The sequence below is a fragment of the Fundulus heteroclitus genome, chromosome 6, assembly GCF_011125445.2.
Source record: "Fundulus heteroclitus isolate FHET01 chromosome 6, MU-UCD_Fhet_4.1, whole genome shotgun sequence".
Taxonomy (NCBI): Eukaryota; Metazoa; Chordata; class Actinopteri; order Cyprinodontiformes; family Fundulidae; genus Fundulus; species Fundulus heteroclitus.
The window spans coordinates 29,685,055-29,708,708 of NC_046366.1; the positions used below are offsets into that span (position 1 = coordinate 29,685,055).

The 23,654-nt window shown below is 40.1% G+C and overlaps 2 protein-coding genes and 3 non-coding genes across 5 annotated transcripts; all 5 read right to left on the bottom strand.

The window, feature by feature from the left end:
- Window positions 1-1,178: 1,178 nt before the first annotated feature.
- On the bottom strand, window positions 1,179-9,936 carry acadm (acyl-CoA dehydrogenase medium chain). The gene is made up of 12 exons (XM_036138534.1): window positions 9,797-9,936; window positions 8,559-8,664; window positions 7,528-7,625; window positions 7,104-7,173; window positions 5,472-5,572; window positions 4,876-4,956; window positions 4,229-4,359; window positions 4,031-4,139; window positions 3,785-3,925; window positions 2,416-2,511; window positions 2,043-2,291; window positions 1,179-1,967 (listed from the first exon to the last, which is right to left on the bottom strand). The coding sequence occupies exons 1-12, from the start codon at window positions 9,809-9,811 to the stop codon at window positions 1,896-1,898; spliced, it is 1,269 nt and encodes a 422-aa protein (XP_035994427.1). The 5' UTR covers window positions 9,812-9,936; the 3' UTR covers window positions 1,179-1,895.
- A 4,876-nt stretch (window positions 9,937-14,812) lies between these two features.
- Window positions 14,813-17,995, bottom strand: rps8a (ribosomal protein S8a). The gene is made up of 6 exons (XM_012851869.3): window positions 17,894-17,995; window positions 17,005-17,111; window positions 16,684-16,783; window positions 16,318-16,493; window positions 15,218-15,347; window positions 14,813-14,967 (listed from the first exon to the last, which is right to left on the bottom strand). Exons 1-6 carry the CDS (start codon window positions 17,895-17,897, stop codon window positions 14,858-14,860), a joined length of 627 nt encoding a protein of 208 aa, XP_012707323.1. The 5' UTR covers window positions 17,898-17,995; the 3' UTR covers window positions 14,813-14,857.
- Window positions 15,431-15,499, bottom strand: LOC118563500. The gene has a single exon (XR_004931258.1). It is a non-coding gene; the product is annotated as a small nucleolar RNA SNORD38 (small nucleolar RNA).
- LOC118563501 lies at window positions 16,578-16,646 on the bottom strand. The gene has a single exon (XR_004931259.1). It is a non-coding gene; the product is annotated as a small nucleolar RNA SNORD38 (small nucleolar RNA).
- On the bottom strand, window positions 16,856-16,964 carry LOC118563502. The gene has a single exon (XR_004931260.1). It is a non-coding gene; the product is annotated as a small nucleolar RNA SNORD46 (small nucleolar RNA).
- Window positions 17,996-23,654: the final 5,659 nt, after the last annotated feature.

The following is a 23,654-nucleotide window of genomic DNA, read 5'->3' on the forward strand; positions in this document are numbered from 1 at the left end:
TATGACAGACAGAAACTTCTCTGTGTTCAAACTCGTCGTTGTCCTACAAGTTTACCGCTTTACCGATTCACGTTATCCTCCCTTACATGATATCGTGAGATTTGTCCAAAGTCAAAAAACATAAGGAGTTAATTAATGACTGTGTTGAGCAATCTTTATATTTGAAATTAAAATGAACCCATTAATAAATTTCTACGGTGTATTTTCGGTTTCCATAACAAACATCTTGGGTTGCTTAGCAGTTGCTGGTCCAAAGCTACCCCTGGCAAATTTTCTTAAAATGAATGTACTTGCCCTTGATTTGAGCAGGTAAATAAGATTATTTGCCAATGGAATGAGTATTTTTACCCCTAAAGTAAGATTATTAGATATAATGCATTTGAAATAAGATGATGGAAATGAACTGTTCCTATTTTAAGTGCAAAAATCTTATTCCATTGGCAAATAGTCCTATTTACCTGCTCAAATAGAGGAAAAATACTTTCATTTCAAGAAGAATTTTCTTATTTTTAGATTTATTTTTGCAGTGAGGGTTTTCAGTCCACAGCGGCTGAAAGCTGTTGCTTTTGGCATGGCCTAGAATAATGATAAACGGTGGCATATCTGAACTGACAACCGTAATATTTCGTTATTAAACTCAGACATAAAGATTTTTTTCTTTTTTGCAGGAATTCTGCTGACAAAACAACTTTTTCCTTCTCTATTGATAAAAAAAAAAAAAGGGCTTTGTGCGTCCTGGGTGTCTGGAGAGTGTATGTGAAGGATTAGATCCTCGTCTTTCTTTTACAGCAGATCCCAAACAGCCAGTAGTGGACGTAATTTACTCATTTAAAATCTGCTTTGCTCGTCTTATCCACCTGATACGCAGTCTTTAAAGATTAGGCGCACCACGCCCACCGCACAATTTGGAGCTCCTTATTTGAAATCTTTGAAGATCGGGACCTATGTGTCCATTTTAATACTAATTATGTGCAATGAAACAAAGTGAGCTAAATAAGTCATGTGAAGAAGGAAAACAATCCAAGATACAATATTAAAAAGCAGAAAAACTTTCCTTGACCTACCAAAAAATCATATTAACCCACTAAATAATTTAGTTTTAGTTAGAATAAAAAATGGATTTAAGTTTAAACATGTATTGGTCTAAATATGGAAAGCATCAGCGCAGACAAAAGAACCTCTGAGCAGAAGTGAAATAATTTAATGAAATGACGGCATTCAGGCTGTGAATAAACCCTTAAATTACAGTATTACATCCAACATTACTGAAGTCTTACTGTAAAACAGTTTTAATCTCATTTCAAATGTAAAAACAGGCAGAATGTTACTGATCAGATAGAAAAACCGCATTATCAGACATTCTTAACATCTTTCTACACATTCTGTTCAAGTTTAAAGTTATTTTTACACGTTTGATCTTTTTGAGACGTGAACAGTCAGACGGATGCAGGCAAAATAAGGCAAGAAGATGAGCAAGACTGTTATTAAAAGGCTGAAAGTGTGACACAATAAAACCTTACAGAAAAGATGGACAAGATTAACAGAAGAGCTACTTTAGTTCAATTTTACAACCAACGGCTGATTAATGCTTAAAGATGTATTTCTGATGCTATAAGAACAGACAATAAGCAGTCTGTGTGATATTCCTCACAGCAAAGCTCTGAAACATTGCGCAATGCTGTCGATATTTTCAAAGTGAGCTTCCTTTTCATGATCTGAACCGGACTATTAGAATCAGGACCCCGTGGTTCAGATTGATGATCTGAATCGTTTAAGGCAGGAAGGATCGGCGCTGCATCCTGAACAAGAATCCATCTTACAGAAACACGTTATGAACAGAGCTGCAGAGGCTAACAGGAAGTTGCTCTAAATGAGGACGGCGGCAGGCAAACGCTTCATTTCTTGAATTTTCCCAGGTGTTCCCTGGCGATAATGAGCCTTTGGATTTGAGCCGTGCCTTCGTAGATCTACAAGAAAGAAATCAGATTTAGGGAAGTCTGCGTGTCTGGATGTTGACGAGGGATGTAGAGATTGCTCCTCACCTGGTAGATCTTTGCGTCCCTCATCAGCTTCTCCACCGGGTAGTCGCTGTTGAAGCCGTTGCCTCCGAAGACCTGAACGGCGTCGGTGGCCACCTGATTGGCGATGTCCCCGGCGAAGGCCTTGGCGATGGAGGCGTAGTAGGTGTTCCTGCGGCCTTGGTCCACTTCCCAAGCGGACCGCTGGTACGCCATGCGGGCCAGCTCCACCTTCATGGCCATCTCAGCCAGGAGGAACGACACGGCCTGATGCTGCCAAACAACAAACAGAGAGAACAGACTCTGTGATCACCTTCAGCCAGTCATAGACGGACAGCAGCGTAGCTGAAAAAGGATGTAAAATAAATCAACTCTGTCCTGAATGTTCAAAACAAACCTCAGCGATGACTTTGCCGAAGGTCTTCCTCTCCAGGGCGTAGTTGGTGGCTTCATCAAGAGCCCGCTGGGCCAGGCCTGTTGCTCCCGCTGCCACCTGGAATAAATTCACCACATTAGTTATTGCAAAAGTTAAATCCACTAAAAGCTGGAACCTGATTTAAAAATGAAAACAGTGAATTGCTTTTCTTCCATCTCTCCATTTACTGACATTATTGTGTTGGTTTAGCAGCTAAAATCCAAATACGACCCATTTACCGTATTTTTCGGAGCATATGGCGCACTAAATATTCTTCCCAAGAGTGTAATATTACACCTTCACGTCCACAGCTCTCTATCCGTCTCTGTCAGGAGGACAGAGTAGTTGGACCACACTGCCCTGTTTCTAACATAAAGCCAAAATAAACAAAACTTTTATATTGAATTAACTTACTAGGTTTACTGTTGCTAACACTTACTCCGGACGTGGGCTGCCAAAAGGATTCCACATAATCTTGCATCCTGTGAGCTTGGCCGACTCTCCACGGACATTTACCTTCATAGTCCAGCATACTGTTGCCTACATTTCCTGTGTCAAATTCCTACTATTCCCACACTTTCTGTCAGTGGGACGAAGCGACAGAACGGATGGTAAAACGTGTGATTAGCTAGCTGAGCACCTAGAGCCGTTTCTTTTCCAGCAGACTCCCACCTGTCAGTGAGAACAGAGAGGGATGTGATGCTGTGTCCTGGAGACTGCCTGCTTGGAGCAGTTCAGTGTCACATATAAAACAGTTTAATGTGAAGACTTCCTGCCTCTGAGTAGTTTATAGTGTGACATGTACCTGTATGCGAGGACCTCTGTGGAGTGAACTACATCCGAGTTTGTGGGGGCCTTTACATGAATGCACTTCTAGTTTAGACATTACAGTCAGGCAGTCTTATAGACAGCTCAGGGGTCCTATCAGGTAGTGACCCAGTATACCGTAATGCTCTGAATATCCATTGAGCGGAGCGGCTTCTCTGCTAACCAGAGTCCTACTTACACATTTTAACACACTTTTTAGCGCAATGTACCACAGAAAATCAGTCAGTAATCTTAACTTTAATCATATATAAGGCGCACCATCAATTTGTGAGAACATTTAAGGATTTTACGTGCTCTTAATAGTCTGAAAAATACGGTAAGTTCTATCTCTTTCTAACCTTCTAAGTCTTACCGCCCGTGAACGCTTAAAACAAGCTTGGATTTTTTCGCCTAACTTTCAAAAAACCCTTCTGAAAATAACAACTAAAGCCCATTTCTGCCTCCTGCTCATTTCAAACATGGTGAGAAACATTTAAATCATTTATTCCTGACTGGTTCCTCCAGGTCAAGCTGGAGCACTCACTGGTGGCCGGGTGTTGTCAAAGGCACCCATGGCGATTTTGAACCCGGCTCCCTCTGCGATCAGGACGTTCTCCTTCGGTATCCTGACGTCTTCGAATGTGATGCCTCTGGTGTCGGAGCACCTCTGGCCCATATTCATCTCCTGAAAGCACAGAGCAGATCAGAACGTGCCACACACACAACAACACGGTCCACTCCTTAGCGGACGGATGACATTGTCTGTTTATTGTGGTAAAGTTCACTTCACCTTCCTTCCGATCTGAATCCCTGGAGTGTCGGCATCCACAATGAAGCCAGTGAACGCTTTGCTAGTTGGACATTTGGGATCAGGATTGGTGCGAGCGAGGAGGAAGTACCTAAGGAAATACACAAAAAACAGACATCTATGAATGACGCAGCCTCAGAACCACCCCCCCCCCACCGGCAGCCAGCCGTAAACACACACCAGTTAGCTTTCCCTCCGTTGGTGATCCACATCTTCTGTCCGTTGACGACGTACTCGTCTCCCATCTTCACGGCCCGGGTCCTCAGGCCGGCCACGTCGGAGCCCGCCCCGGGTTCAGTGACGCAGTACGCCTGTGGGGAACAAAGAAATCAGGGCTTCTTGTCATTTCTGACTTAGACTTAAGACTTAGACAACTTTATTTGTCATTTTGTATGCACAGAGTGCGTACAGAACGAAATTTCGTTGCATCCAGCTTGTAAATTGCAGTTAAAATTACAGTATAAGGTGCAGCAGTGATTTAAAAGTAAACAATTTAAATGTAGACAATGCAGGATAGGTCACAGTGTACAGGTGAGTATTTTTTAAAACCATTTGTATGTGCAGAATTGATTGTGCAAAGGGCATTTGTGCAAGAATATTGCATGAGATTGAGATTGCATGACCAAGAAAAAAATGTCAATGAGGAATAAACTATATAAAATTACATCCCAATCTAAATTCTTTAATGTTGCCTGTGTTTAAAAATGGTTTGATTTAATGAGATATTAATAAACAATAACCCCAACGTCAATGCGTTTGTAGTTTCAGGAAATAAAAACATAAAGACATAAATTAAAAACTAGCAGCTTGTCCGACTCCAAACTTACACACATCAGCGGCTCCTCCGTCATCCTTCCCAGGTATTTCTTCTTCTGCGCTTCATTCCCAGCAATGATAACCGGCATTTGCTGCGAGACGGAAACAATATGTTCAGTGATGCGGAGCTACAGTACGGATCGCAATGATTGATGAGGCGTAAAATCTGTCTGGGAGGAGGACGTCAAGAGCCGTAACATCGGTCTGGAAGCAATAAGGGAGTCTCTTAGGACGCATTTCAAACTTGGAAGATGAAATTATTTTGGGCAGACGAGATTTGTTTTGAGCCAAATCGATGCTGCAACATTTTAAGGCACAGGAGGGGGAAGGCTGGGGAAACTAAACTAGAGAAAAATTAAACAGAACAGGGACGTAATATTCACCTGTGGCTCCTGGTTTCATTTTATAATCCTACGACTGTTTGATCAAACTAGAAAGCCTTAAAACCTGAAATAAATCTCAAAACAGCCTTTTCTGGAAGTTTAGACGGAACATTTTAATAAAACGTAATAAAAAAAAGCCTGCTCCATCAGTATCTCCTCTCCTGCCCTGATGATGTCCTTCCACGTTGGTTCCAGGCCGGCCGCCTGGTTCCCGTTGCACTTACCCCCAGAGAGTTCGCCTCAATGGCGGTCTGCATTCCTGTGCAGGCGTAGGCCAGCTCCTCTGTGATGAGGCAGGCGTCAAAGATGGACAGACCCATCCCACCTAGGAGGAAAGACGGCAGCACAACATGAGGAGCAGGAAGAGCGTCCTGTTCAGGTTAGTCTGAGTATCACCATGTGGTAAATGTGGCCGTTGTTCAGCTTGTTGTATCTTCTGACTGATTTGATACGGAATTTAAAAAGATGCATTTAATACCATTACTGAATTAATTAAACAAAATGCAGGATCCCCCAACGAAGTCTCACGTGATTATTAATTACTAAAAGACAACCTCTTATTCATCTAATTTCAGAACAATTATCTGAAACAAGGAGATTTAACTACAGGTCTTTCATTCAGGACATCAACTATTTTTTTCATTTACAAACTAAATGAGCTTTTCCACAGACAAACTTTTGCATTTTTTATATCAAGATTGAGAACATTTACCTTGTTGCATTTTCTAACCAATTTTTTTGACAAATCATGAGTCAAACATAATAAAATTGGCTCCTAACTAGGGCTGGATGATAATTCAATAACAAAATATATATTAATCGATAGACGTATATTTATAGATAGATAGAAAAAAAAGGGTCAACAAAAAAATTTCAACAGAACAACTGTTTTCCTTCCTTTTACATTCTAGCCTATCATGTACGTTAATATTACAGTCACTACATCCTCTCAACCAATCAGAAACACAGACACACGAACGCTCCGTCACCAAGCTCCGCCCCCTTCAGGAATTTCAGAGAGCATGTGTTCTTTTTATTTTTTATTTTTTAGAAACTTTTGGTAAAAACTTGGTTGAATAAAGGGTTTAGTTTGAAATCAGCGTTTGTGTGTTCTGTATCTAAAAATAAGTTACTAAGCAAAAGCATAAAATGTCCAGGGCTGCACTTAAAATATATGCTTTGAATTTGTTAATAATTATCGATATCGATCATTATGATTTCTATTTTATCAATATGCTTTTTTTTCTATATCATCCAGCCCTACTCCTAACTGGGATTTCCCATAGGGGGTTTTCTGGCACATGGACTAGTTTAAAATCAACTCAGATTTAATATCTACAAAGATCAGACTTTGGAAAAGTCCAACTCAAAATTCAGATTCTTTAAAGTAGAGTTTTGTCTTCGATATCAATAAATTATTTTGTAAAACAAAAATGCCAACACTTTGTTTGGCACCTACACCAAACTCAGTTTTGGAAGTGGCCCAGTTTAAAGCCACGATCTAAAAGGGTCTCGAGGCCACAAGATGCCTTAGATTTGACTTGTTTTATAAAAACGTTTACATTTATCTGCTGGTGTTCTACTAGTAACTCCAAAAACCCAAACAATAAACAAGTAGGCCAATAAAAAATATATATATAAAAAAAAAGTTGGACAAAAATCTAAGTTGTGCTTTGGCAAACCAAAGACTGTCTCCATCTGTTAGCTAATTTTCCTAACTTTTTATAAACCCCATTGAACTGTTACTGAACATCTAGTTAGAATTTGGGTAGTAAAATATAAATGTGAGCAAAGTCAGCAGAAAGAGGAGAAATGCTGAATTTTCTTGGTGTAAAATGAATGAGAGAGCAGCGTACCGTACTCCTGAGGGATGTGACCGTTCACCAGACCCAGCTCCCATGCCTTCTTGATGATGGGGAACGGATACTGGGAGAGGAAGGGTTAAAGGTCGACAGCTCACGTTAACGCAGCAACGTGATTAGAAACATTAAATAAACACGCAGTGAGACAAAACAGCAGCTGGGCTGAATCCTTTACGTTTCTAAATACATATCATCACATTATTCTGATATATTATCCTGCATCTCTCTTTAATCCGTTTCCAAATAACAGAACAACATTTAATAAATACCAAACCAACAGCATTGCTGCTACAGCGTTGGTATTTAAACTTTAGACCTTTAAAGAAAACAATACAAAACTGAACAGTGTAAGGATTAAAGTTTTGTTCATTTTTAGCTTAAAAACAAATAAATTCAGCCTCTCTTTCTGCAAACGTACTTCAGCACTCCTGTCGTAAGCGGCAGCCTCAGGGAGCATCTCTTCACGAGCGAACCTCCTCGCCAGCTGCTGGAACTCCTTCTGCTGATCCGTCAGTTCTGTGCATCCAAACAACAGCAGTAGAAATAAATCATTTATTCTTGATAAACATATATACTTTCATTTTGAGTTTTCCAAAGACACGAGTGCAGACCCAACTCATCAAACAAAACTCTTCTTTTATAAATAGTTAGTTCAAGCAGGGACCATCTTGACCCAAACATGTGGAGCCTGGGAGGCTCAGGCCTTAACGCCGAGATAATGTCAGCAGCTTTTAAACATTTTAAAGTTGTATGCAGCTTTTACACAAACCTACCCTCTGCAAGTGTGTTTATGGAATCATTAAAATAAATAATGGCAGATCCTTCCTCCCAGCACCGGTTAGACTTCAAAACCATCACAACTCCCAACAAACTCCATAAGTTTTTGACATCTCTGCTGTTTTTGCAGGGTTTTTTTATACAATTATTGTAAATAGTTTGTTTTTGTGCATGTTTTGACATTTTTGAATGACTTTCACATTTCTTTTACTCAGAATGTGCCATTTTTAATAATTGTATTATTTCCCGATGTTGTAAGGTTAGTCTCTTATTCTTTTTCATTTGTTTTCACTTCACTGCTGGTACACCTACAATTTCCCACTGAGGGACAATTAAGGATATTTTCTATATTTCTATTCTGAATGCATGTTGCTGCATGGCTATGTGAAATGGTTTGGGAGGAAATAAATTCTGGTAAAAAAAAGTAAATAAAACCTGCTGACTGGACAAAACTATAAAAGAGAAAGGCGGCAGTTTGTTTAGGAAGAAAATTAGTTTTTATCAACAAAGAAACAATCAGTTAGCGAAGTTATGTTTTTAGCATTGGGGTGTGTGTGGTTATCTGAATGCGTTGGAAAGGCGGGGGAGCATCGGAAGAGGTCAGAAACAACGGGTCTGGAGGACCAACAGCCCTTCAGACGCCGTTTAGTGTTACGTTTTCCTCCCACTCACCGAAGGAGAAGCCAGAGGATCCTGCATGACCGCTGGAAGCTGCTTTAGCTGCAGTGGCACTGGAGCTCTGCAGGCGAATCCCAGACCGAAGGCTGGCTCTGAACACCTGCGTGAAGGACAAAAAAGCAGCATTAAAGTAAATGTTACGCTGCAGTTATGCTACATATAATAAACAGGGTCCCTGGGGCCATGGCTGGATTTGCTCCGGCGTAGCTGGCTGACGGCAGAGCAGCGTTGTGGCTGTTGGTAACTGATTGTTTCTTTGGCAACTTTGCTCTGGGGATCCCTTCGGGCATCTGGGGTCCTGGTTCTTTTGGCGTCTGCCTCGGTGCTCTGGGATGCGGGTCTTTGGTTCCTCACAACCATTATTGAGCATTCTTCTCATGGATAAACCTTTCATACACAATCACTGCTTGGATTCTGGAATTTAGATCCACTTCTATAGAGAAAACCTCTATTATTATCTTCAGCTGTCACTCTATACATGTATTAAATAATACTGTATATTCTTCAGTGATCTTATCAAGGCATTGGTTGATTGTTGCTGTAATACTTTATCTGCTTGGTTTGTATATATATATATATATATATATATATATATATATATATATATATATATATATATATATATATATATATATATGCAGGTGTAGAAGCAGACTCAGATGATGTTATATTGCTCTCTCCCTTTCCAATTTTTCACCTTTTCTCCCTTTTAGCATTTTTGTCTCATCTGTTTCTCTCCTTTTTTCCTCTCCTACCTCTCCGTTTCTAACATGAAATAGTCCCAGCATGAAATCTAATAAAGCTTCTTGCATATATAAATCTAGCTGAGTACTATGGCTAAAGCAGTAAGGCCCCACTAGTGAAAGTAAAATCTGGCCCTTTTTGGCATTAAGACAATTCTTATTGACACATTGCCAGACAGGACACAAAAACAGAAATAAACAGGCACAGATACGGAAGAGCCAGGAGATGCGGAAGATAATTCAAACTGTGTCTAAATAATTGAGCAGAATATACTTGCTGATAACTCGTAGACATTTGTTTTTATTTTTCAATGTTGTAGCCGTTTTAGAGCAATCTGATAGCTAACGTTAGCCTGTGACGTAACAGTTAAAACTCACCTTGCTTCGGATGAAAATAAAATAAATTTAAGGCGTAGACATACACGTTAACGGGCTAAATACACATCACTGCGTCTGTTAATAGTATTTAAGCCGTGGAGGAAACCGTACCTTGTTGAGAAGCATTGTTGAACCTTTAGCATAAACACAACCGACTGGTCGTCAGCTCGCTCTGTTCCAGCTCTACGTTGACACCCGCTCAACCAATCACAGCAGCGGACAGCGGTCACGTGTCGCTGCTTCGGCATCTTCGCTGTGACTTTTGTCCCAGTTTTTATCTAACGAGGTTCACCTCTGCTGTTTATAGCAGACTTCATTTAACGCAATGGAAAATTAAAACTGTCCCACAATGAGGGTCTCAACGCCAGGTTATTCTGCAGATTAGAGTTATAAAAATAGTGATTAGTGTTATAAAATAACGCAAATAAAATTCACCTGTAGCTCAGTATGGATAATGTGTGAATTAGTTTGTGATCAACACGGTATTACAGGATGGACAACATTTAGAACAATCACACACACACACACATATATATATATATATATATATATATATATATATATATATATATATATATATATATATATATATATATATATATATATATACCCTGCTGGGGATAATAAATTGGCCAATGGAGGAAATTCAGACCATTGATGTTTAGACTCAAAAGCTAGATTTGGCCAAAGATTTTGCCAAAAGATTTGGGGTGGATTCCACCCCAAATCTACTATCCACAGGCTATACACTAAGTACAAAGGATGCAGAGGCCTAATGAGCATCAGAGCCACCATTGAAGACAAGACATCCAAGCTCCATAAATATATTCAATTCAATTCAATTCAATTTTATTTATATAGCGCCAAATCATGAAACATGTCATCTCAAGGCACTTTACAAAGTCAATATATATCAGGAAGATGGCCCCAAAGGAGCAAGCGCTCAGTGAATGTCTCAGACAATGGAAGCTGGATGACAAGGAACTATCGTGGGAGGAAAATCCCTGCATGAGAGGTACCATGGACAGAAAGCTGAAGTGGCTGATATGACCAAATCCTACCAACGTTTAGAGGACTGGACTAAAGGACAGCACTGAAGCACTAATCATGGCAGCACAGGAACAGGCCTTGAGCATCAGAGCAATAGAGGCCCAGATCTACCGTACCAGGTAAGATCCCAGGTGCAGGCTGTGCAAAGAGGCCCCAGAAACCACCCAGCATCTCACAGCAGGATGTAGGATTCTAGCAGGGAAGGAATACATGGAACGCCATAACCAAGTGGCTGGTATAGTGCACAGAAACCTCTGATCAGAATACCAACTGGAGAGACCCAGGTCAAAATGGGAGTCACCTCCCAAGGTGTGGAGAACGACAGAGCTAAGATCTGGGACCTCCAAATACAAACAGATTTCTGCAAAAACCTGGAGAAACATCAGACATCTCAGTCCAGAAGATCTTAGGAACAGCTAAGATCTTAAGAACTCCCAAGTTCCCAGGCCTCTGGCAGAGGACCTGAGGTTGAGAGATGGAGAGCCTCCCACCTGCTCAGGAGTACGAGGGATGGGTGAGAGTATATATATATATAGATATATATATATCTATATATATATAGATATATATATACACACAAACAAAATAGGGGGAGAAATGAGCTCTTATATTATTCCATAGAGGGATGACTGACTAACCTAGAGTGCAAAAAAAATATATGATCCAACTACTCAGGATATAAATTAAATATACAAGACACAAATTTTGACTATTAACTATAAACCCACAAATCATCTTAGAGACAAATACCATTTTAATTGGGATCAAAAATCATTGAAATATCTCGGAATAAACTTGCCAAAAATAATTCGAACATCAGCAGAGATAAATTATGGCCCGCTCTTGGCGAAAATTAAAGACGACATGCACAGATGGAACTCAATTTCTTTTCTTAGTCTTAGTCACAGAATTGATTCCGTAAGAATGAATATTCTCCCACGATATCTCTACCTATTTCAGGCACTCCCTGTGGAAATTCCCTCAAAACAATTCTCTGAACTAAATAAGCTTATTTCTAGATTTATCTGGCAGGGTAAAAAACCAAGGATTAGATTTAAGACTTTACAACTTCCAAAAGAGCAAGGGGGAATGTCACTACCTAATTTTAGAGATTATTTTTATGCAGCCCAGATTAGACCTTTAGTTAATCTGTGTAATCCATCATTCAAAGCTAGATGGAAAATATAGAACTCTTAAGCCAAACTGACCCCCCAATACAAGCAGTATTAGCTCACAAACACCTGGGAGGACTAATAGATAAGGTACAGAATCCATGGATCAAAGCGCAGTTAAAAATCTGGAACATGATAAAGGATGAGTATAAACTAAATGACAGGTTACAAATGATTCAATGGTGTGCTTATGATCCGGAACTTAGGGCTAATGCAACAGATAAAGGCAAGGCAAGGCAAGGCAAGGCAAATTTATTTATATAGCACAATTCAGTACAAAGACAATGCAAAGTGCTTTACATGATTAAAATATAGCAAAATAAAACAGAATAAAAGCAAGTAGGAATAAAATATAGATAGAAAATAGAACAAAAAAGTGGTGATTCAGTTAACTAGGACAGTTGAAGGCAATTTTAAACAAATGTGTTTTTAATCTTGATTTAAAGGAACTAAGGTTTTCCACATCTTTACAGTTTTCTGGAAGTTTGTTCCAGATAATTGGAGCATAGGAACTGAATGCTGCTTCTCTGTGTTTAGTTCTGGTTCTAGGTATGCAGAGTAGGCTGGAGCCAGAAGACCTTAGTGGTCTGGAGGGTTTATACGCTGATAACAAGTCTGTGATGTATTTAGGTGCTAAGCCATTTAGGGATTTATAGACTAACAGAAGTATTTTAAAGTCTATTCTCTGAGATACAGGGAGCCAGTGTAAGGACTTTAGAACTGGGGTTATGTGCTCTACTTTCTTAGTCTTAGTGAGGACGCGGGCAGCAGCGTTCTGGATCAGCTGCAGCTGTCTGATCCACTTTTTAGGCAGACCTGTGAAGACACCGTTGCAGTAATCAATTCGACTAAAAATAAACGCATGGATTAGTTTTTCTAGATCCTGCTGAGACATCAGTCCTTTAATCCTGGAAATGTTCCTCAGGTGATAGAAAGCCGACCTTGTAACTGTCTTTAGATGCTTTTGAAGGTTCAGGTCTGAGTCCATCACTACACCCAGATTTCAGGCCTGATTAGTGGTTTTTAGCTGAAGCGACTGAAGCTGTGTGTTAACTTTTGATCTCTCCTCTATTGGTCCAAATATTATTACTTCTGTTTTGTTTTTATTCAATTGAAGAAAATTTTGGCAAAATAAAGGATTTAAATCGTGGATTTCAAAAGGGATAACAACATACTGTTCACTTACAGAAAAGGGACAATTTAAAAGCTTTGATAGATTAAAGAAAGACCATAATCTGGACCAAACTGAATTTTTTAGGTTCCTCCAGGTGCGTAGTCGCTTTGCACATATCAGCAAGGAAACCGACCTTAGTGGCCCTATATCAAAAATCTTTATTGATGCTTACCAAGGAAAATCAAACAAGGGTGTCATCTCCAGAATTCATAAAGGTCTATTGTCTAAAAAGCCCCACAATGCAGATTGTTAGGAAAAATTGGGAGAGGGAGGGTAACCTGTCAATATCTAAGGAGGATTGGCTTGACATCTGCCAATCCCAGTGGAAATGCACCAGCTCCCATTCATGGCGAGAGTTTGGATGGAAGTGTGTGATCCGTTTTTTTCTTACACCAAAACAAAAGAAACATATTACCAGAGTGGAAGCTGTGTGCGGACACCTGGAAGCCAATCATTGGCATTTCTTTTGGGAATGCCCAGTGATCAAACCTTTTTGGGCAGAGCTTCATAAAGTACTAAGTGGTCTATTTAACACCAATCTACCAATGCAGTTTCCTACATTATTTTTAGGAAATTTTGATTTACAGGTCAGGATGGCTGATGAATACTCGTTTGATATTTTGATAACGGCTGATAAAAAAAGCAATCACAAGACGTTGGTCCACCCCCGACCCACCCACAATACTGGAGTGGATAAGCATTGTAAATGACATTTACCTTATGGAAAGAATTACCTCCTCCCTTCGACTTCAAAGAACCATATTCACTAAGAGGTGAACCAAGTGGGTTAAGTATGCTGGTCTTAAACAGAAGTACGGAATGGGTGATCACGTAATGCTGTTATTTTACTTGAATGCTTTGTATGTAAGGATTAATGTATCTTTCACACATTACTTCAAAACTGCTTGGTAGACATTTTACTTCAATTTTTTTTTTCTCAGCTTTTTTATGTAGGCCTATCCTTCCCAGTTTGCTCAAATTTCCCAGTTTTGTCAAAAAAAAAAAAAAAAAAAAGATCCACAACGCAAAGCAGGATAATAGTGAATGCTTTATAAACCTCGACCTAAAAGGGATACTTTTTAATTAAATATGTAGTAATTTTTATTAGCACAGGGACACAAGACCACTTTATTAGGTAAACATTGCTAGAACTGTTTGGAGCCTCTTTTTTCTTCAGGCATAGATCAAACAAGGTGCAGAGCAGGTCCTTGGCATTAGCGGATTAAGCTGCAGCTTGGGGTCCCATAGCTGCGTGAATTTGAACACACTATAGATCTAAAATTGTCTTATTGAGAATGACAATATGGTTAAATTTGAGTTGAAAGGTTTCAGCTGATTAAACTATTTTGTTTAGTAATCAAATAGACTTTAATATATACCATATTTTTCAGACCACAAGGTACACCAGATTATAAGTCGCACTGAGAATCAACATGTCTGTATTTGTCCACAAAGTGCACTGGATTACTAGAAGCATCTGATTGTAGCTTCCTTTGCTGAAAAACTTTGGCCAAACTTAAAATCAAACTTTTAGTCACCAATTCATCCTTTCCTTTAACCAGCAGCAATGTTATAGTGCCAAGCTCTGGCTGCTTAATCAGAAAACTCTTACTGTGTGTAAAACACTGACACCAATAGTACAGAATTAGCCAATAATAAAAAAATGCCGTCCAGATCTAACAGAAACCACTCCTCTCTGAAAAGAGCAATGATCTCAGAACAAACAACTCTGTGTGGGACACATGAATTTTATTGGCGTATCAAACAGCTGTACATCTATTTGCCCTTCTTGGCCTTGATCTTCCTCAGGTAGAACTCCAGCTCCTTTCCCTCCAGGAGATAGCCGTCTGCCCTGCCACACTGGCCGGGTCTGGAGGCGATGCAAGCTGCAGGGGGAAAAAAAAAAAGAGCAAAAACCAAACTTAGAGGAGCTTAGAAACAAAAGCATTAATCAGGTTCCAAAAATATGCTTTAATACAATTATTAAAATGTGTTTTTTGGGGTCTATAAAAGAGTAAATTCCACATTGGAACTTTATTTGCTAACCCCTACTAATGCCTTGCTGCAGGAATCAATTTACTAGTTTGAAGCCCGACAGTGAATTACTTCCTGGTTCAGACCAACAGTTTGACTCACCGAGCAGTTTTCCCTGCAGGAACTGCTCCTCCAGGAGACTGCTGATCTTGGCCGTCTTTTTACGCTCGTCGTACTTCTTCTGGGTCTTCTTGGACCTCTTCTTGTTCAGGATCTCCTCCTCTTCAGGAGTCTGCAGCAGGAGGGGAAACAACTCATTAGGCTAAGAACATCAAAAAGAGATTTCCTCAGGTATTTGGGTGCTGCGAGCTCGTCTTTCTCAGAGACACTAATGTCATCACTTTCATTCAGTAGCAGAACTGGTCAAAGTTATCATCACGGAAAGACGTGTTCAGAATTTACTTGTATCAAAATGAGGGTCGTGTGATCGATCTTCACCAGGTAAGACCTGAAGCTTCAACAGGTAAGTTTGCACAACCTTTAATATTCACTTCTAAACATCTCAAATTAGATCTTAGACCAGAGGTCATCAACTACTGTAGGCCACTAGGGGGCAAAGGTGTTAGGTACTGCTGCTACCTTTAGCTATTCCTGAAATCAGAAATAGTTTGAACATTTTATGTCCTGTTGGTCTAAGTTTAAAAATCCCTTTCCAGACATAAAGTTCACAAATCTAGCAGTTTTTAAGCTATATCACGAAAGGGCACAGGCTAAAGTTGGCTTTTTGATCCAGCCATGTGGTAAAAGATCATTTCACAAAAAAAATCTGGACTGTTATTAAAATAAAAGCCAATTCTTTTATTATACACATTCTGTCGGTGGTTATCTGCATTTTGTTTGCCATATGAAAAATAAGGAGCATTAATGCTGTGCTTGGCCTCTAAACCACCTGATATAAGAACTACAGATCCTGATTTAAAACTCTAGAGGCAAAAGAACTGTTTATAACTAAAGCTAATGACCTAAAAACTAAAAATATACAAAGAATCTCAATATCAGTTTTTTGTTTCAGGTAAATGAATAAGGTCTGGAATCCCAAATTTTATATTTTCTTTAAAATACCTGTTCAAACTAAGTAAAATTGCCTAAAAAGCTTAATTCCAGGATTTTTTTAAACCTGAAAGGAAGCCCATCACACAACCCAATGTTGATAAAGATCATATAAAAATAAATAAAGGATAAAAGTTTTAATTCAAACCCACCAGCTTGGCTCCCTTCTTGCGTCCCAGCGGAGTGGCGTAGTGCGCCTCATACCACTGCCTGAAGGGAAGGCTGTCAACGAGGACGATGCAGTTCTTCACCAGGGTCTTGGTTCGGACCAGCTCGTTGTTGGAGGCGTTGTAGACCACGTCGATGATCCTGGTCTTACGTGTGCAGGCTGAGGACACACGGCGAAGGACGGTCAGAGCAAGAAAATGGGACACTTGGGAATAAACAAAACCTTTAGCTCTACAGAGATGTTCTTCCTCAGAGTCTTTGAAGTCACCACTTGCACTCAGTAGCAGAACTGACAAAGTTCTCATCATGGAAAGTGACGTCGCACCAGGCTTAAAAGACAGGAGACTCACCCTCAGAGCCCCACGAGAAGTTGCCAACGTCCAACCTCAGAGCACGATACTTCTTGTTCCCGCCGCGGACCCTCACTGTGTGGATGCGACGGGGTCCAAGCTACGAGAAATAAGCCCTCCGTTAAAGAGACCAAATGATGCAGCCGCAGTAAAAGCAGCCGACTGGCACTGCTGCGTGTCAGTGTAACTATGACAAGTCCTACCATCGGTAGGCCCTACGCTTTGAACCAAAACGGAACAAAAAGGAGCCTACCTAAGGGCAAGTTTTCATCACCCACGCCGCTCCACGCGTTACCTGCACCAACCAGACCTTTCGCTCACCTTTGTGTTTGCAGGTGGACGCCCGAGCTCATACTTCCTCTTCTTGTGGTAGGGCTTGCGTTTGCCGCCGGTCTTGCGGCGTTTGTGCCAGTTGTCCCTTGAGATACCTGGAAATGGGGAAACAAAACATGGTCACATCACAGCAGCTTCCACACACGGGGTTCACTGCAGTGGCTCCTGGGCTTGAGTGATCAGTTCTCCAAGGTAAGGTTTGTCCGCATTTTGGACTTGGATTCCGCTTAATAGAGCTTCATCACATCACTCAAGCTTTCTCTTTTAACGTGGACAGAAATGGACTTTTTGGCACACAAAAACCACTTAAGTCCTAATCCAAGTACTTCAAGGCCTCTGCTGTTTTCAGTAAGACAACATACCGCTTAAGCTATCACAACAGATGTCGGCTACAATTTAAAATCACGTCCACACACAAATAAACACATCATAACCGAGGATAATAAGCATTAGTTTGCCTTTAAGTGCATCAAAAGCAGCATGACATGAGCCCTGTTAGCATGCTAGCAGGCTAACAGGGCTCACTACGCTCCGGCTTCCTAGTGTTAAACCTTTTCAGACTGACTCCCACAAACGCAACACATTGTATCTCCTACATTAGTTCACAATAAACTAAATTAAAACCAAAAAAAAGGTAGTACCAATGTAAACCGTCTACGGCCACACTTCAGCTGCAACGGCGAGGCCATCTTGGGATAACTCCCACAACATTTACGTCAAAAAACCCAAATCTGTTAACTTTGGAAATCAAAGTTCGAGATAAATAGACTTTGAAATCAATAAGCTGTAACTTGGCAAACCAGCGATGAAATATCCATCTGTTAAAACGCGGGATGGACAACGATTCAACCTCCGAACGCAGCAGAAAAGCACGTACCCATTCTCAGGCGCTGGCTAGAAAGAGGACTCGCAAAGGCTCATGGGGAGGTTTGAGACATCGAACTATCGCGATGATTTGCGTTGCTGTCAAAATTGTCATTGCCTGCAAGCTGAATTCTCGTGGTATTTGCGAGTTCAATTTACATTGAGAATTTCATTGAATAGAAACCGCGATTGGCTAAAAACAAGCAGGGAGGATATCCAAATACCGAGGAATAGTTTAAGAGAGATTTAGAAATCGCTGATTCTCAATATTCAAATAATCCGAAAGAGGGAGGTGACTAGTTTAAAGTCATATTTAAATTCAATAAAGGTAATAATTCCGCCCAATACGTCTTTGACTTCAGCTTTGAGAAATGTCAAAGGGGGAGAAATTACCAAAGTTTTGTGGGACTGGTGTCTCCTTGTAAAGTGTAGGAATATTAAAGCGGCGCGATAAAGGAAGATAGCAAGGAAGAAAGTGGTGGCTGAGCAGAAAGTAGTTTCCAGGATACCCAATGGAGGATTTGATCTATTTATTTGAAAGGAGACAGTGCAATTTAATAAAACACATGACAATTCTTGAGTTTAAAAAAGCCAGGATTAATCAAAGGCTATTTTTCATCTGGTGCTCCCTGGCCGTGACGTTAAAAAAGTAATAAAATACAGGAATATAAGTACAACATCGACACACAGTTAGTAAGGACATGAGACTGAACTAGACGGATCCTGGCCTGATCCTCGATGAACGCAAGCTGCAGTTGAAAGGTGGCAACATTGTAGAGATTAGACGACTTCAAGCCCTGCGTGACGGAGTAAGAGTTGATAGTAAATCTGTTCTGTTGACATTTAATGAAGAGCCCGTGATGGTAATATATTTGAGCTTTAATGTACGTGGGTTTGTTCCTCCACCTATCACGGGTTTCAAGTGTCAACGCTATGGACAGACTGCCAGAGGCAAACAGAGATGTGGGGAGCAATGCTTATGGTCAGTGTGAGATTGTTCATATTCTAAGATGTTTTAGAGGTAAAGATTGGGGTGCAGATAGGTGTGCAATGAAGATACAGCTCAACTAGATCCTCTAGCTATCAGGCTCCTCTCCTGTGGAACCAACACTCCCAGTTTTGGTCCGTGAGGCAGACACCCCGTCTACTTTTAAGACCAGTGTAAAGGGCTTTAGGGTTGTCAGACTTGGTAAAGCACTATACAAGTATCAACCATTTATATTCATATATATATATATATATATATATATATATAAGGCACACATGCACAGAACTGAACTTTATGGCCATTTTGCATCATTATTTTGCACTGCCAACATTGCTGAACTTTTATAATCCAGTTAAATTTAAAAGTACACAACTGGACGTTTCCTGCATTTTTGCACCATTATCATTTTGCGCTGCCAACATTGAACAACATCCTTTAGCGCACTTTTTTCCAAAAAAACATTTTTTTTTATCCTGCACTGTTACATTCTTATCACCGCTGCACTTTATATTGTAATGTTATTTTATTGCAATTAGATTAGATTAGATTAGATTCAACTTTATTGTCATTACACAGGCACAGGTACAAGGCAACGAAATGCAGTTTAGGTCTAACCAGAAGTGCAAAAGCAGCAAGTGCAGGATAAACAATGGTTCCATAAGTACAGGACATGGGTTATTACTGAATAAATATAGAGATGAATACTATTATAAACAGAATTTTACTGATAGATTTGTCCTATGAATATAATATATAGGTAACTAGTATTGTGAACTAAATTTACAGCTGGATATGTACCGAATATAATATACAGGTGGATACTACTATAAATAGAGTTTTTACAATCTCACTACACTGTTGTAAGCCGTATGCAACAAAATTTCATTTTGTATACACTCTGTACATACAAATGACAATAAAGTTAGTCTAAGTCTAAGCTTTTCAAAAAACGGAGTTAGAACAAGAAAGCTGGTCAGAAAGCAGCAGAAGGCTTGTACTGCAAAGGACTCTGAATGCAGCTGATAAAATAAAAGTGCTAAAATAAAGTCGCGAGAAAGAAAAATGCCAGCTTAGGAGTTTTGGATGGACCATTACAAAATTAGTAAGCAAGGTTAAAATTGGTCACTTATAAGTCCCACAGTTCCCTTTCCTGTAGGATCCACTGATACTCATCTATTACAGATAAAGCAGGAAATATTGTGGTAAACTTGATGTTAAAAGTCATTTACAATCTAAATACTCAGAGTTTCTTAAGATTTTTCACTGTTGCTTTAGAACTTTGTCATAAAGTAGGAGCTGCTTTTAATGAATTGGATTTGGGTTACATGTCAAATCATAGAATTAGTGATGAGGCTTCTGTTTATACTGGGGAAATCAGTCGCCATCACGTTGACAATAATGTGGATTAAATCAAGTAAACCTCAATGTGTAGTTATAGGCACAGATTCCCGGAGTGCGATTTTCAGCATAAGGTTTGGTCAGTCACAGTCGAAGTAGGGTATTATAATAGAAATTTTACAGCTAGTATACAGAATTGAAAAATCAGGAATTGTAGTTAGTTTTGTTTTGGTATCTTCTCATATAGGAGTTGGTGGTAATGAACTTGTGGCTAGGTATGCTAAAGATGCTACAAAGAAATCAGAAATCACTCTGCCAGTCTCGTACAGTTAAACAGAAATAAAATCTTTTGTGAAGGAAGAAATTAAAAAGAAATGTCAGGAATAAAGAGCATAAAGGTAGACATTTTTCATGCTATTGAAAAAAACAGTAGGAAAGAGGATGGAAACATCAAAAAGGAGGAGGAAAGAGGATATTCTAGACTTAGATCTGGTCATACACAGTTGAATAGAATAGGAAAGCATCCTACAGAACTATGTGTGTGTGTGGTCAGTCACAAGAGACAGCTGAACAGGCATTTATTGACTGTATAAGGTATCACAGAGAAAGAAATATTCTTCAATGTAAGTTAAGTGAGCAAAAAGTACAGTTTAACTTGGCTGAATTACTGTGGTTGAATTCTGATCATATTTTATGTAGGAGGTAATTTTTTTCAGTGTCTTTTAAAAACAGAACTGTTTAATCGGATACAGGGTTTCCATTCTCGCTCTGATTCAGAGGATGGCTCTAATGCCTCTCAAAGTTGTTTGCCGACCGCCATGAAATCCGAAGATGGAAGCCGTCCTAGGTAGATAATGAGCAGAATGGAGAGTACTACACATTATCAATCTGGCTTGCCAGGTCACCGCTTTAAGCGAGGTTTAAATGATCTTAACGACTTTCACGGTTGGCACACACTGTGTCATTTTTGGCCATCGCAGACAAAAGACGAGGACTGTGGGGAAAATCACGGATAAATCTTTGGTTGTGGCACTAAATCTGCGTTCTTACGTCGCTGAGCGAGAAAAGTTCAGGGACGGCTGTTGATAGCCTCTTACCAAAGATAACCTGAGATCTCTATCTCACAGTGTGACAGCTGCTACGACCCGTGTCTATCAGAACTGTAACGACATGAGAGGCTCCAGGGGTTATGAACCATGCTGCCCCGCTAAGAAAGAAAAAAACAATGAATGAGTTTTGGATTTGAGAGTCTGTTCTTGTCAGAGATAACCTTGTCCTGTTTGCTCCGACCAGACGAGTTTGTTTAACCGGAGCAAACACGGCGCCACACGGAGCGTTTTCAGCTGTGCGTATGTCGGATTGCACAGCTTTCATTATCGTTATTATGGTAGCCTAGACCTACACATACTATCTATTGCTATTATTACATACCATAAAGTTATTCCCTATATTATAGCTATTTAGCACCACTTTATGATTGGTGACAATAGTAGGGTGATGCTGTGGGCCTTTACAGGGAGCACTGTTAGAGTGCCTATTGTAAATAAAAATATGTTGGCTTCTGCCTTAACACTTAACAGAAATGCAACGTCCTACAAGATAATAATCCAAGACACGTGGTCAGGTCAGAAATGGTTCACCAGACACAAAGTCATCCTTCCTCCATGGCCATCTCAGTCCCAAAAACTTAAATAACATAGAAAAACCTGTAGGGATGAGATGAAGAGAGGAAAACATGAGAGAGAACAAATAAAAAAGGATTTTTAACATAGATTTATTTTTGTTTAGATTGAATAAATGCAGTCAGATTCATTGCTGTCAATTTTAATTTTGTTTATTTACTTATTTTTATTCTATTTATTTATTTATTTTACTTTATTTTATTTCTTTTCCCCCTCTTTTATTTCTTTATTAAGTTTTGTACACATTGTATCCTGTTCAGTTTTGTAACGAAAAAAAACGAAAAAAAACCACAGGAGCTAAATTGTATGCCTTTTACTATTTTACTATTCATATATACGTATGTTCGATATGGCATTCCTTGTCATTTACAGTTTAAATTATGTTTGTAATGTCTCTCTTCCTCCTAATAAAAATATTAACACACAAAAAAAAAAGACTCATTGCTGTCATCATCTGCTTCTAGTGAACGTCAGCCGATAGCTGCCTGATAAAAACCTCCTGCTCCAACCCACAATGCTACAGCTGATGTTCTGGTGGCCAGTAAAGAAGTACCAGCTCCTTTATAATGTACTCATTAACAAACCCCACCACTGGTCCAAATGAAACCACTTCTTCTGGGTGCTCACCTGTTTTTGTCAGTGTCTGTTAGGGTTCAAATGGACTCAATGTAATCCAAGATACGGATTATGTGTTGTAAATAAAGCCCCTTCTTAAAAATATAACCTCGAAAAGACTGTCTCCAAAAATATGGAAAAACAGTCTCCTATTTCAGTTTTCAATCTAACCAGCAGAAGGTTCTAGAAACACAGTCACAGCTGACTATTACCGATAATAATCAGTCCCAGGCTCCATATGAATATGTCTAATTACGGCTCCTAGTTCCTGTTCATCATGGGGAGGAAAGGAGCTTCGGACCGCTTTGCCCATTTTCAGACGGCTTTTAACTCCGACGTCATTTACGTGACGGAAACGCACATCGATGATGCGAGTCAAATCCGAGAACAACCTTCTCAAAATGAACTACAAAGTCCACGCTCTGCTCTCCAGACATTTTTGTTGATCACTGTGAGTGGGGTTTGCCGATACCTCATGTCACGCAAAGGATTGTGGGATACCTTAAAGGCCCGTTTACACTACACCTAAAAACCGAGCCATGCCGAGACCGGTCCGAGCTTGGTCCAGTTAACTGAGATAAATGCAGCCGTTTACACACACAGGAGTTATCTCGGTTATGGTGCCTTGGTTGCTCATCGCCTCCTAGTGGCGATCTGCGTTACTACCGCTCTCTGGGATTGAAGGCGGGACCGAGCAAATCAAAATGGCGGCACCCGTCACATTCAGGATGTTATTGTTATGGGCCTTTCAGACAGGCTGCGACGACCGCACTGCTGCGCTGTGAAACCCATTCTTTTCAATGGCTTGCGCCGCGCCAGGGCGGTTTATCGCTGCGTCGAGCAAAGCGCAAGCACAGCGCAGCGCACCGCTTCGCGCGCCGCGCCGTGACGAATGTACGCGTTGCCATAGAAACCGCAAATGTGCTGCGCTGGACCCCGCGGCCAGCGCAGCGCAAATCGCTTCCTGTCTGAAAGGCCCTTAGACAGAGTCGGCTTTTGGGACGTGGATAAGACAAATGAACGTCTAATAAGGATTTACAGACGCGGGAAACAACAACAGACGCTGAGGTTCATAAGCAGAGTCATCACTGGAAACCGTGTGGCACGGTAAGGAAGCTAGTATTATTATGAATGTCTGAAATTTGTCTGAA

Coding starts and splice junctions, on each gene's coding strand:
- rps8a (XM_012851869.3), bottom strand. Junction 16,784..17,004: donor GTCCACCTGCAAACACAAAG/GTGAGCGAAAGG, acceptor TATTTCTCGTAG/CTTGGACCCCGTCGCATCCA. Junction 15,348..16,317: donor GCAAGAAGGGAGCCAAGCTG/GTGGGTTTGAAT, acceptor CTCCTGCTGCAG/ACTCCTGAAGAGGAGGAGAT.
- acadm (XM_036138534.1), bottom strand. Junction 2,512..3,784: donor TTGACAACACCCGGCCACCA/GTGAGTGCTCCA, acceptor AATTTATTCCAG/GTGGCAGCGGGAGCAACAGG. Junction 2,292..2,415: donor TCGGCAAAGTCATCGCTGAG/GTTTGTTTTGAA, acceptor GTTGTTTGGCAG/CATCAGGCCGTGTCGTTCCT.